This window comes from Herpailurus yagouaroundi, unplaced genomic scaffold, assembly GCF_014898765.1.
Source record: "Herpailurus yagouaroundi ecotype Mexico unplaced genomic scaffold, PumYag 165, whole genome shotgun sequence".
Classification (NCBI taxonomy): Eukaryota; Metazoa; Chordata; class Mammalia; order Carnivora; family Felidae; genus Herpailurus; species Herpailurus yagouaroundi.
Genome location: NW_024412406.1, coordinates 11,178,249 through 11,193,389, shown reverse-complemented (window position 1 = coordinate 11,193,389; position 15,141 = coordinate 11,178,249). Strand labels below are relative to the sequence as shown.

Below are 15,141 nucleotides of genomic sequence, written 5' to 3'. Positions count from 1 at the left end.
AATCAGGACTTCTTCAATTAAAGCATGAAGAACCACCAAAATATACTAGGCAACACTGCTAAGTGAAGATGATCCATTAAATAAATAAACAAGTGGCGTTAGGGACTATCTTCGTGCTGTTGCACCTATTTTTGGAAATGGACATGTCACTGTTTCCACAAACCTTTGAAGATCGCAGTCCTCTGTAATGAGAAACTAGTACATAAGTAAATTTTTACATTATTATAAACTACAAAGAGATTTAATTATCCAATTTAATATTCAAGTCTACATAAAAAAAAATCAATGACAACTGCTTTATTATTAAAAGTTACTGAATTCCATAAAGCACACAATGTAATTTATATTCAACTAACAAAAGTTTGGTACATGTATTTAAAAATATATAATATATAGATTTATGTCTTAACATTTATATTCTATTCAAAAAGCAGCAGCTTTACATATTTTACAACTTGAATTTATAAAATATATACATCCACCCTATTCAAATCCTCAAGCATGAGCTTCCATTCCTATTAATAAAATGCACAATCTGTATTTCTGAATATTGAGAGAAAAATGGTATCAACTAAAAACAACAAATCACTTTAACTTGAACATGGACTTAATTCTTGGCTACCAGATAACTGACATGATAATCTGTTCGATTAATGATTTTACCCCGAGAATGACAATCAATTTGCATTTATGTAAATAATCTGTGGTTAACTATTAAGAGACTCGCATTTATATTCATGGTATCTGACATTCTACCACATTCCTCACTAGTCTTGTTTCAGGCTTTAGAATTAGAGAGGTGGGATTATTCAATCTTTCCATTTACCAGGAAATTTGACAAGTGCGGCCACACCTAACAAGCCAAAGCCCAGAACCATGCTTTGCCTTTGAGAAAACTGCTTAGAATTACTGCAGAAGCAAACTTTTGACAAAACCCTGACAAAGTATGCACCAAGAAACAGAACAAGAACGGTTTCTCTTTCTCCCTGTCAACTGCACTCAACTTGCACAACTGCAGTTCTTTAGGTATGGTAAAACATACCAGCTTCTAGTCAAGCTTTCCTTCCACATATTCAAACATGTCTTCAGATATTATATGGTTTTATAAACAATTTTTTGATAAAACAGTCATATAACCATTCTGGAGATTCATCCTCAACTATCAGTCCCAGTAACTTTTGAGAATTAAAGTCACAGAGAACACCTCAATCATCAGGACGATAGTCAGAACCAGAACTTCAACTTTAAAGATAAAGATCTAAAGTCTGAAGTACATGTGTAGACTCCACGGGCCTCTAATGATAATGATGCATACAAGCCTGTCTTTAATGCAGTTCATGCTGAGAAAATTAAAGTCTCCCACAAATTATTTAAAAAAAAGAAAAAAAGTTCCAAATCTCAAAATGGCTTAGAAACTTAAATGGAAAAAACACTTTTACCAAAACAATTAATTCAATTCATTTGGGCAATAATTAGACTTTGGGAGAGTCACCATCCAAAAAGTAAGCAAAACTCCCTTAATATTAGTATTTAAGAACTAAATTACAATAAACAGCTCATTTATCAAGTAGTCAATTATTCAATAAATTTAGCCACCTACTCTTGAACTGAAATAAAGTATCAGGAATTCTACATATTTTAACTGTAGGAAGGAGTCCTCTTATTTAAGAAAAATTTCTGATGGAATTTCAATAGTCTTCCTTCTCTGGATTCCCTAACCTCAAGAAAAGGAAGGAGCAAAGAAGGAAGGAAGGGAGAGGGAGAGGAAAACTTCGGGAAACTGCTGAAGACCGACATAGTGGACATCTGTGAGAAGACAGGAAGAAAGGAGAGAGAAAAACAAGACTGCAAAGAGGATTGGGTCAAGTGGTGCAGATTAAAAGACACCTTCACAGATCTTAATCATGCAAAGGCATTAGCATAACATAGAATCGTGCAGTAGCTGATTTTGGTAACAGTGAATCCTTAGAGAAGATATGGGTAAGCCTCAGTTCTTTTAGAAAACCAATTTATATACACTTAATAATCCTAAGCATTCATCTCGAATATGTACAAAAAAATTAAATAAAAGTGAGATCAAGAAATATAAGCAGCAGTGACCATAAAGGCTTAGAACTAGTGACACTGAATTCTTTATTTAAAAAAATTTTTGAACACACAGTACCTCCTCTTCTCTTCTATTTTTAGGAAGAAGTTGTAACAAGTTTAAATATCTCAATTCTCAAAAACAATAGGCTTTTTAAAAAATAAGATTTGATTACCAGAAACAAGTAATACCATGGTTACATACCATTTTCATATCACTACTCATTTCCATTATTTGTCAATTCATCTTTGATGCAATCTGGAAATAATTAAGCAGTCACTAGATACCTGTTTTCGAATCTGAAGAAATTATTATTCACCACAGGAATCTAATGATATATATTTGCATATATTTAAAATTTCAGAAGGGAAAAAGTAATAAACTATTCTAGTTATTTTATACCAAATATTTATATACCTAGTCAAAACAAATAAGGATTAGGGTCTTTCTCCAGATGAACCGTATATAAAAGCTATTTTTTAGCATTTTCTTTTGGGGATTAAAAAAAGCTTTATGTCCCTGCTAGCTAAAAGGAGGAATTCATACACTACAAGTGAGTCCTTTAGAGGTGAATATTAAATTCCTTAAGAGAACAGCCATAAAATGTATTTTAAAAAATTTATCTTAAAAAACTGAAAACCATTTCTCTCATTAAAATCTATGGCATTAATACCTACTTGACATAATATTTTTTTTTTGAAAGGGCACCAAGTTCATGATATAAACATGCAAAATAAGGAAATGAATGTATCACTGCCTTAACAGAATTTGGCAAACCAGAAGAATGGCCTTAAAATAAATAAATAAATAAATAAATAGAGAGTACATATTGTCTAAATATGAAAGTATAATTCTGTAGGCCTATGTAGCAGACAGTGCCCCATAGAGCAAGGGAAGAGGGAAGTAGCATATTCCTATGTACATTTTCTTGGTATTCTGGTTGTCGTTCAACAACGTGTTACAGAGAAATAGTTTATTATTACAAAGTCATTAATTTTGCTCTCTAGAGCAATGACTTAAGTAAACATCTTATGTCTTTTAATAATGTAACTTACATTTAAAATCAACTTAATTAAATCTAAGTGCAAAGGAGTTTCCAATAATTCCTAAGTTCAAGGGAGTAAAGTAACGAATAAAGTGTTATCTTATTGCAAATTTTGAATGATTGGTATTTCTATATTTTAGGATATTTCACCTTCTCTTTAAACCGTAAAGTGTACTGAAATTATTTGGTTTCCTTTACTTTCCTCTGCTTCATTTTAATTTATTTTATGATATCTCTAGGTAGAGAGAGAGGTATCTTAAAATACTGCTATTTTTATTTTACAAAACTCAACTGAGGCTATATACCACCTATTAATCTATAGGACAGCATTGTTCATCTTTGACCTGGTATATTAATTCCTTTGGTGAATAAATGTCACAGGTCATTTCTTTATAAAAGAATTTTAGTAAGAGGACCAGCATTATGGAGAAAGATTCCCCCACCCCCACAAATGATCAAGTCAATCAGTTTAGAGTTGTGTAAAATATGAAAAATATATAATTTGTCACTGCAATTTTCATATTAAAAAGCAGTTAAAAACTAAGAGTAGCTCAAGCATTCCAAAAAACATTTTTTGTCTTGGTTAAACAGGGCAACTAATAAGACTGATAGAAACTACTGTGAGAACTTAGGTGTATCTAGTGAAGAAAGAACAAAAATGTGTTTAATTTCAAAAAGTGGTAGTTGCTAACTATAGTATAAACAGTGTCCACAATTTGGTGGCTGGCCATAGTTTTAATTTGTTTTTCAAGTTATTTCTACAGCAGACATATTTTTGAAGTCTACCCACCCCTGAGTTCAGCAATTATACTTTTAGAGTGTAAAATTATATGCCCTTAATTAACAACATGTACAAAGCTACAAAATGTCATCTATACAGAGATTAAAAACAATTTTGAAAATACTCCTCGCCAATTATTGATTGGATGGTTTTGCTGGGGTACATACTTCAAACCTTTCAGCCAACTGGCTTTTAGTTTTAAGCCCAAATTGATTCATATATTTATTCACTGCAGGATATGTCAAAAAGAGTGCAACAACAGCATTAGTAAAAATAACATTGTAGTAGAAACAGATTTTTGCATATGTGAAAAGGTAATTTATAAAATACATAATCGCTTTTTAAAAAGAGAACCTAGTTGCAGTATCATTAACTTACATGGTACTGAGAATTGGACGTTTCAACAATTTTTTTCTATAGAAAACTTTATCTAGCTGTAAGCAAAGTCTTTTAAACAACAAGAAAACAAAACTAATCCCTCCAGGAAAAATTGTATGGTTGTGTGAGACAAATAAGCAAACATACCATTCTATAGTGTACTTTTGCCTAAATTTTAAAATAAAAATGTCCACACTCTTTTGTTAAAACATTAAGCCTCTGTCAAAAATGTATTTCTTATTTTAGGGTACAGGATTAAAGGACATAATGATACTTACAAGTAAAGAAAATTTACAGGAAAAAACTTGACAAAAATTTTCCAATTGAAGTACTGTAACATTCAATCTTGACTTAAAACATAACAAAAGAAACAAAATTGCAACAAAAACTGTTTATGGATTTTCCAAACATAAATAAATGAAATAGTGTTTAGGCAGTAGGGCTCATGCTGATGGCTAGCAGGAAGTAACAGAGTGTAATCTACTTGGAAAAACTGTTAATGTACAAATAAGCCCAAATTATGGACTGCAGCAGTTGAATCATCACTGCCATTTTTCTTACTTCCAAAATAAAGCCTTGATTAAACCATTCATACCCTATATTACTCATACCTTTACTTCAGATATTGAGGAACTATATACAACAAATGAATTTATTTTCACCATAGGGATAACATATTGTACCTCTCTGCCAATGTTACTTGAAAACCTTCCATGTCAAAACAATTTGACAGCAGATATAAACAATTCAATAAATACGCAATGATCTTTCATTACAGTCCTTTAAAGACGCATGTTAATTCATGCCGTTAACCTTAGGATCACAGTGCATAGAATCCAAATATAAACAGTTGGGGTGACTTTCAAGGTAATGTTGGATCCCTCACTTTATTTATAATCCCACTATACCCAATAAGTTCATTTCATAGGCCCTATCATGCATTAATCATTGGGTGGCAGGAGTTAATGAAAATTTTTCCTGTTAAACGTCCATTGCCGGCAATGAACGTCCCAAAACCGCCAAGGAAGTCATTGTTATTGCACAATACATGAGGACCTGGAACTTTTCCAAAAGCTTAAAAAAATAAAAATAAAAAATGGAATTATATTTGACATTTCCTGACACCTGCATTAATACTGTATGACTAATAAAAGCATGTCAGTTGCCTGGACTGAACCAGCGATCAACATGCGCCCAGAATGCACACGAGTAAAAATGCAGTAAAAGGAAGTAGTCTTCATTGCCTATAGGTCACTTCCAGTCAAAGGTTAAAGTTCAAAGACTGAATGATCAAAGTGCTCATTTTCTCAGTAGGACTATCTTCTGCTAGGAGGATGATAACAGTGGCATCAACAAGTATCATCTTTAAGAAAAGGAGAAAAAAGATAATTAAAAAAGTCAAGCCTGCATAAGTAAAATCCACAAGTTAGCCTAACATATAAATAATTTCAAGTAGCAAAAAGAACATGATTTATTTGTCTGACTTGCCTCCCCCAATCCTTGCAAATAAAAAGTCCAATTTGTGTTCAATTATATAGTGACAAACACATCAAATTCAATTCTTTCATGGAAATGTAGTTCACATAGATCTTAAATGATGCATTAATTAGTGTGTTAGTTCTACTTAAAATAATAAATTGATATATGTTAACACATATTCAGGATTTATCTCTCAAGAGTTGTTTTAAGGGCCACAATTTTAAATTATAATGAGACAGGAAGCAAACTCCTGACCAACAGTGTCCTACTATTTAACACAGGATAATACAAGTGTGCCTTTAGTCTACGAAGGAAATAACTTCACAAATAAGGTATGATCTCCAAATCAATTAATACATAGTCAATGTTATTAATTTCTCTATGGAAAATACATTTAAAAATACATTTTTCAGCAAGTATAGATACATATGCAAATGAGGTTAAAAAAACTAAAATAATTTAGTAATGACTTTTGGTAGCCTCAACACATCATATTTATGTAAGACATGAAATTTGGGGATTCATAACTTATTTTACAAATTTTATTTCACAAGACATATCTGAAGGATTTATTTTGAGGACTGGTTACTCTTCAGAAAGAGGCTTTAGAAAGAAGACTAGTAACAACTACCCAAGAATTGTGAAAGCTCTCTAAAACATTTCTGAAAAATTGGCTAAAATACTTTATAAAATATCCATGTTAGGATCAATACACTGTTAATAAAATCCCCATTCCCAATGATTCAATGAGAGCTAAAAACCAGTATATCTGAATTCTCTGCTAGGCAAACTCGTGGAATATTCCATCCCCTGTACATTAAGGGTGATCTAAAGGGTGAAATATATTGGATTTTTAAAATAAATCATTAGATCTAAATCATTAGAATTCTTTGAAGAAATAGTATCTTTAAGAAGGAAGTAAATGGACAGTTTATAGTTTCTAAGTGTCACATGAAAGTATGTTTCCTCAATTACTGTGGAACTTGGAATACAGAGGAGATACAGATGTCATGGATGCAGAATATAAAAAATGTTAAAACATCACTTTTCCAACAGAGTAATTTATAATATTAGGGTCCTTGAAATTAATACTCAAACTAACCGCCCTTAGATCTCTAAGCTAAGGGACTGCACTAAATGCTGATAGGTCAAACTTTAAGTATCATACCATATGACAATGTATACAATAAAAAGGTGAGACAAAATTCAATTTGAACATCATATACCTAGTTAACTGCCAAAAATAAGCTTTTATTTCCAAAGATATCATCTCTGATAGGTGATACTGTAAATGTATCTGCATCAGGTTGTTCATTTTGGAAGTTTTTCAGTATAGTGGGCTGCTGTAGAATGTGCTACAATCCACCAAAATGAGTAAGAAATCCATACAAAACTATTCTCCCTACCCTAATCTCCACTCTGGATCAGAAGTTAAAAAAAAAAAAGAAATTAGAGGACAAATATGATACTCCCTGCCTTAAATACTCTATCTTTAGAGAAATAAATGTACTAAGTAAGTTGTGAAAATAGAGTTCCAAGATCTCTGATAGCTGGACCCACAAGGACACATGGATTTAACATTACAAATCCATCATGGCTGTAAATAACCAGAGTCTATGAGCAAATACTTATGTATGGAGACAAGTATGAGCCAAAGCCAGGCAAACTTTTTCCTAGGAAAAAAAGGCCATCACTAAGAAGCAAAAAACTCATTTGTTAGCAAAAGGAACACAGTTTCCTAACTAGATGAAAAAGATTACTGAATACCAGGATGACCTACAAAAAAAGGTTGTTAATTTAATAAGATCAAGACAAATATAGGTCTATAAAACATGGTCAAATAACACAATATATCTAACCTCTTGAATAAAGTATTTGTAGCAAAATGAAGGCCTGGAAAAAAAATCTTAGATTAATCCCTTAAACTTTTTTTCTGGAACTGTGTAAGCGCTTATTAAAACTATACCCTCAAATATAATACACAAATCACCAGTTCCAAAGAAGTGACATCTACCATGGCTAACTTCACTAGGCTTCTGGGAAATATGAGTGGAAGAGAACTATATTAGAAGCACATCATTTAGTTTTCCCGAGTAGAAGAACCATCCAATTATAATGGACACCACAACCATCACATTATATTGGAAACCACCTCCCTGGATATTCCCAGGGACAAAAGACTAGAAAAAAAGGAACACAGTAATAAGTCAGTAGATATGAAGTGGGATCCCAATTCTAAGAAAGACAAAAATAAATCTTTACAGTTAGGTTTGTGTCTTAACAGTTTAAGGAATTAAAATTTTACTTTGATGAACCAGTTCAAAAAGATTTCACAATAGACAACAGAACTGTTATCTAGCAGGAAATAAAGGGAAAAGGCTGTTAAGCTGTGTAAACATTTGGACTTAGGAATTTAGAAAATGATTTTGTAAGGTAGTGCAAATAAAAAGGTTTACACCTAACATAAGTAGTTCTATGGACTACTATAAGTTCTATAGACTCTATAAGTACTATAGTTCTATAGACAGCTATAAGACAGGAAGAAAAAGAGTTTACCAATACTAGTCTGAGACAATTTTATGTTCCTATCCCTTTATAATCCTTAAAATTTTACAGGTCCAGCTGAATGGAACCAGAATGTAGTTTAAAGTTTTGTAAAAAAAAAAAAAAAAAAAAAAAAAAAAGAGCTAGGTATTCTTCTACTCCTCCCCAAACTTATAAACTCAACAGTTTACTGGACATAACATTATGCCAATCTATTTCCTGTAAGCCTAGTTTTCTGAAGCCAATACTCAATAACAGTCTTAAGCTATACTGCTCAATTCTCTTATCATCTTAAGGAAAATGCTTCAAGAACCAGATCAGTACTGCCATTTGTGAAAAGCAATCATTATGAAACTAAGTTATATACATTCAATATGGATCCCAGGAAACAGATGGATCATATTATTAATGGATTCTATTGGCTATCTTATTGAAATATTTTTATGATTCCATAAAAAGATACTTTTTCTCTTTTTCAAGAACAATTATTTCTGTTTTGATACTGAACTTTAGGCTCATTCATTCATTTGTGTGCTAAACTGGATACATTTGTGCACTAAACTGGCTACCATCTTAGCCCTGAATTATAGGTAAATTCCCCTTATGTATGCGGAAATGAGTTGTCTATTCAAATACCTATTTTGGTTAGTTCCCTTTATTTTTTTAACCTTATTCTCTCCATTTAACCAATTTTTCAAAGCATATGGACCCCTGGCCTTAATTTGCAACACAGAATATTTGTATCCCAATGGCCTTAATTCTTTAGTGAATAGAAACTATCAAAGAATTCTGGAAAACAGGTTGATAGTAAACTTCAAGTAAGTAACAGTAAGGAATGTGTGTTCACATCTCAGGAAATTTTTGCACTTTAATATTAAGGAGCTAGAGAAGAATCTCAAAAGAAATGCAGAAAGAAATGCAGAAGATATGATACTACAAAGAGAGTAACAGTAGGGTAGCAGTGACTGTCCTACATTTTCAAAGTATACTAACAACGTGGAAGATCACAGATTTAAGTTGAAAGAGGCCTTTTTTTTCAAGCACCCAACACTGGTATCTATCTGGCAGCTCAAGTCTGGTGTATCAGCAGAAACCTACTCTTCCAAATCCAGGAGATCTTCTGAACTGCTGAATTATTGTTTTTCATTAATAGTGGCATTCATCCTGCAGCCAGAAAGCCCTCTCAAGTGCATAGATATTATGAAACTAAACCCAAACCTCCCTTGTCTCTTTTGATTACAAACACTGACGAACACTCTGACCCACGTTGACCCAAGGACTGTGGCGCCTATACCTGAGGCCCACAATTCTGCTTGGGCAGAATTCAATTTCTTCTAGAAATTGAAATGTTAAGTGTTTCAGTAAGTTCATCCAATTCCAAGCAAGTCTTTATTTAGTCTCTGGATCTTTTTGTTTAAGTTTGTAGGTCATGTCAGGACACTGGCCTGACCTTGTAGCCCTTTCAGAATTAGATGATGCTAAGAAATAACAAGAGTCCATATTTCTTGGTAATTTGGTGTTATAAGGAGAACATGATTGATCAATGAAGATCTTTTGGAACTAACGCAGCTAAACAGAAAAACACATAAGCTGACATCTGGAAAACTCAAAACAAAGCTGACGTATTCTGCTTTATGAGTGAGAGTATGATTACCTTTTTGATAAGATTTTTCAAATTCAGCTGTAAGGTCAAGGTGAGCTATTTCTCACATTGCTTATAACTGTCACTCTGAAATGTATAAAGGCAGAGATAATATATGCTACACAGCTGAAATGCTTTAGTTTTTAAAGATGAAGGAAAAGTTCAAGGAAGACTGTCTATACCCACTCACCTTTTTTTTTTTTAATTTTTTTTTTTTTCCAACGTTTATTTATTTTTGGGACAGAGAGAGACAGAGCATGAACGGGGGAGGGGCAGAGAGAGAGGGAGACCCAGAATCGGAAACAGGCTCCAGGCTCTGAGCCATCAGCCCAGAGTCCGACGCGGGGCTCGAACTCACGGACCGCAAGATCGTGACCTGGCTGAAGTCGGACGCTTAACCGACTGCGCCACCCAGGCGCCCCCCCACTCACCTTTATGAAAGAGCAGCTGCTCTATCATCTCAAAGTATAACTAGTATTACCCTTTCTTGATTTCATATGATGGTCACTCATGAAGCAAACTGTCGATTTAAAGAGATTCTGGGAGGGGAATGATTCAGGTATGCAGGGTTCAAGCATGAGTACAAAACGTACTGAGTTAAGAACAGTCACTGTAAATCAATAATCTGAGAATGTTTTAAACAGAATTATCTGTAAATGAAAAAAAAAATGTATCTGTACCTGGGACTGGAAACTGAGCTAGAATAGTCATAATTTAGTTGAAATACAATCCAGTCCTTTAAAGATGGCTAATTTGTATTTTGGGGGCAGGAAGGGGGAGAGACACTTTTAGTCTGTTTATTGGTAAAATGAACTCCTGGACACTAAGAAGCTAATTTACTTTGAAAAGCCTCTCTTTTCTTAGTACTTTTTGGCTAAGGTGGAGAATGTAATAGTCCAACCTATTAAAAGACTTTTTCTATTTTAGTTATGAAAGTATAAATTTCTCAGTTAACAGATAAAAACTATTAACTATGAAAAATAACTTCTATGAAGTGTATTTTGTTTTAAATAATTAATTTTATATTTCTAGTTTCACTATGGGACTTTTCTCCATCTTTTTTTTTTTTAAGTTTATTTATTTATTTTGAAAGACAGAGAGTAGGGGAGGGGCAGAGAGAAGAGGGAGAAGGAGAATCCCAAGCAGGCTCCACAGTCAGCATAGAGCTGGACATGGGGCTCAATTCCATGACCGTGAGATCATGACCTGTGCCAAAACCAAGAGTTGGATGCTTAACCAACTGAGGCACCCAAGCGCCCCTCTCCATTTCTTATTCAACAGCACGTAATGAGAAATTCTGGGAATATTCTTGGATAAAGGACTTCTCATAAGTCCTTTTATCTATATAAGGCAGCATCAGAGGGCCCGAAAGACTGTATCTTTCTGAAATTTCCCTACCAGGGAGTAAGGAAGGGAAAATGTACGAACACACTGAGGCAAGATAGCAGTTTATACGTTCAAATTATATGTATTTTTAAAATTCATCACTCCAAGACAATTTCCTCTCAAGTTTTATTAGAAAACACAAGTGGCTTAAAATCTATGGAAAAGACAACGGGGCATTTTTTTATGATTAGTGAAGTTGAGTTTGAAACAGAAGGACTATACTATCTTTAGAACTTTGACACTTTTTTTTTTTTTCAACGTTTTTTTATTTATTTTTGGGACAGAGAGAAACAGAGCATGAACGGGGGAGGGGCAGAGAGAGAGGGAGACACAGCATTAGAAACAGGCTCCAGGCTCCGAGCCATCAGCCCAGAGCCCGACGCGGGGCTCGAACTCACGGACCGCGAGATCGTGACCTGGCTGAAGTCGGACGCTTAACCGACTGCGCCACCCAGGCGCTCCAGAACTTTGACACTTTAAAACATGTTTGATTTAGTGTGTTTGTCAATATTGATTGACTAATCTGAATTTTTGATGAATCTGGGACTTTCTATGCTAAGATACAGGGTCTGTGACACTCAAGAATTTTTTTTTTTTGGAAGGAAGAGGTAGTTTGGTGTTTGGTCCTAGGCAAGAGGATGAAAAAGAATGACAAGCCAGCAGTGTAAATTGAATTAAAGGGCTGTTTACTTAAAGTAGGGTCTTAAATGTTTTAGTAGACTTTCAGTGCTCAGAAAGAATTCCTTAAGTCTGATTATTAATTCATTTTATATGGAAACTTGTCCTTTTAGATCTCAGAATCCCTGTAACGGTAGTCCTCAAGCGTCAAGCTCTATCAGAATTATCTGGGGATACCTTAAAGACTAAAACAAAACCAGCATTCTAGGCACAGTAATAAAGTTTATTATAAATTCTTTAAAAGAGAAAGCAATCAACAAGACTTTGCTGAAGGAGTTCCTGAGGGTGTGTGTAGCGGAAGGATTCGCTGAGGTAGGTGTGTTTGTGTGCATGTCTGTGCCTGGAATGAATCCAGGCAAATAGTACGTAAGATAACAAATAGTGTGTATTATAAATAATCCTCCATTGAACATTCCATGTATAAAACACTTCCTGTTTTAAAAATGATTTTCTTAGGATTGGGGCACCTAGGTGGCGTAGTCAGTTAAACATCCGACTTGGGCTCAAGTCATGGTCTCACAGTTTGTGAGTTCAAGCCCCGCATCAGGCTCTGTGCTGACAGCTCAGAGCCTGGAGCCTGCTTCGGATTCTGTGTCTCCCTCTCTCTCTGCGCCTCCCTTGCTCACCCTCTGTCTTTGTCTCTCTCAAAAATAAATAAATATTTAAAACAAAAATTAAAAGATGATTTTCTTAGGATGGATTCTCAGAAGTTGGTAACTCAGACAAAAGTCTTGATCTTAAACTTTGTTAAATATTGCTGAACTTGCTATACCATCAACAAATACGAAAGCACTATTTTTTTTCTACTCTTTATTCTTTTCCAAGATTGCACTCATTTTATACAACTCTGCCAATTCAAAAATAGTTTCAAAATATTAAATCTGTAATTATTTTACTGTGAAGTTTTTGGCCAATGTTTTTTATTAATTTTATTTATTATGTTAAGCAACTCTCATAAATGGTCTTTATTTTTAATAAACTGTAAGTGTTTTTCACATTTTTAAAATAAAGGTTGGCTGTGCTTTGAGGTTTTTCTAAAAGGTTTAAATTTTCATACAACTCTTTAATATTTAACATTTGTGATTCCTTTTGATTTCAGAAATTCTTCCTTCCTCTAGAGATGATCCCGAACTTTAAGAAAATATTTTCCCTTGTTTAAAAAAAAAGTCCTTAATTCAATCCACAGGAAATATTTTATATATGAAGTAAAAATGTAAATTTTTCTTTCCCAAAATGATTACCAACTTTCTAACAGGTTAACTTACTAAATAATTTTTTGCCTTCTGATTTGTGACACCTAATTCACCATATATTCAAATCTTATATATAAAAAGGCCTAGGAAAGAGTAATTCTATTTTGATGTCTATTCTTGCATTAATATGTTTTGGTATTTAGTAGACCAATTCTCTTTCATCATCCTTTAGTTCAAAATCCAAACTGCTCTTCTCACCTATTATTTTTTTCCAACTTTCAAGCACTCACCCATCATTCCACTGGATTTTAACTAAATTATATTAAACCTATAATTTGAAAATTATATAATACTAGTTTGTCATCAAATATCTCTATTTTTTGATAGCTCTTACAAGTTTTGTCATTTTTTCTTGTAGGTCATCTATAACTGTCATTAACATGAGTATTTACCTTTCCATGGTTCTTAGGGGCATTCCTCTTTCACTATGCTTTCTAACATGTAACTGTTGGCATAGTGCTATTGTATTGATTCTAGCCATCACTTATCTCAACACCTACAGAACTTTAGAATTTAAAAAGTTTTTAATTGACTCAAATTAACTCAGGTAACAGAAGGTTTCACAATTGATAGAAAGATAAGGGGGGAAAGATCATATTCTTACTAATTAGCTGTCAGTTCTCATTTCTTTTTTAATTTTTTTTTTTTCTTTTACTTTTTTTAAATTTATTTTTGAGACAGAGAGAGACAGAGCATGAATGGGGGAGGGTCAGAGAGAGGGAGACACAGAATCGGAAACAGGCTCCAGGCTCTGAGCTGTCAGCACAGAGCCCGACACGGGGCTCGAACTCACAAACCGCGAGATCATGACCTGAGCTGAAGTCGGCCGCTCAACCGACTGAGCCACCCAGGCGCCCCAGTTCTCATTTTTTATTAGGCTAACATTAAAAAAAAGAAAAATAAAGGAAATGCTCTGATGAATACATCAGGGTGGTTTTGTTCACTCCCTTCAAAAAGTACACTGAAGAGTATAAAATTTTTGTTGTGAATTTCAAATATACCTCTTTAAGGAAGAGGTGAGGTCAGTTTAGAAAAGACTGGCAGTTTTCAATTAAAAAGCTACCAGCACTCTCCCAACAGAATCAGTAAAACAAAATCAGGGAGAGTACTGTATTCATACAGCTGCAATCAGAAAAACCACAAATTTTTGAGGGCTAACTATTAGAATAGGAAGAGCTTTATTTAATGGATCATCTCCTACAATGTTTCCCCCTCCTGCCACTAAGAACAGTAGCAGAATTAAGTAATTACAAAAGACATCAAGATTTCTATTTTAAGTTAACAGGTTTCCAAATAACTAATTTCAATTTCACTTAAAGATTATTAAAGACTCTTTTTTAGTGATAAAATGGTAGCATTTTAGAATGTTAAAGTGATTTTAGATTTTACTTACATGATAGGTATGATTTTATGTGCCCCATTAAAAATCTAGTCCAACGTATCCATTGAATGTCTTAAATATTTTAAAGACTCTTCTCTATATTACAAAATTACATCAGTTATATATTCCCTTCTTTTCCCCAAACAGATATATAATCTTTCAAACCAAAATGCTAAAATAAAACTGCTTACCATGATACCACCATTTTGTTTTCTTTGGATTCTTGTTACATGTTCGAACATAAAAAGAATTATCTGGTGGTCGTCTCTGAAACCAAAAAGAATTTAAATAGATAAGAAGTTATAAAATAGAAGAAGATTTAAGGAGACAGTTTTAATAAAAGCTTTAGCAAATTATTACAGACAGCATAAAAAATACAAATGTTTATGTGGCACAAATGAATATATTCCAGGAAAAGTAGAGTCTTGACACCGAAATTAAAAAATAAAATAAAATAAAATAAAATAAAATAAAATAAAATAAAATAA

General features: G+C 33.3%; 1 protein-coding gene across 1 annotated transcript in view; it reads right to left on the bottom strand.

Annotated features, from left to right (window-relative positions):
- Window positions 1-277: 277 nt before the first annotated feature.
- UBE2W (ubiquitin conjugating enzyme E2 W) overlaps window positions 278-15,141 on the bottom strand; it is a 74,980-nt gene continuing 60,116 nt past the window's right edge. Inside the window, exons 5-6 of the mRNA XM_040487575.1 lie at window positions 14,845-14,920; window positions 278-5,653 (exon numbers count right to left, since the gene is read on the bottom strand). Coding sequence (XP_040343509.1) covers window positions 5,640-5,653; window positions 14,845-14,920 — 90 coding nt within the window. The 3' untranslated portion in view covers window positions 278-5,639. The remainder of the gene's footprint in view (window positions 5,654-14,844; window positions 14,921-15,141) is intronic.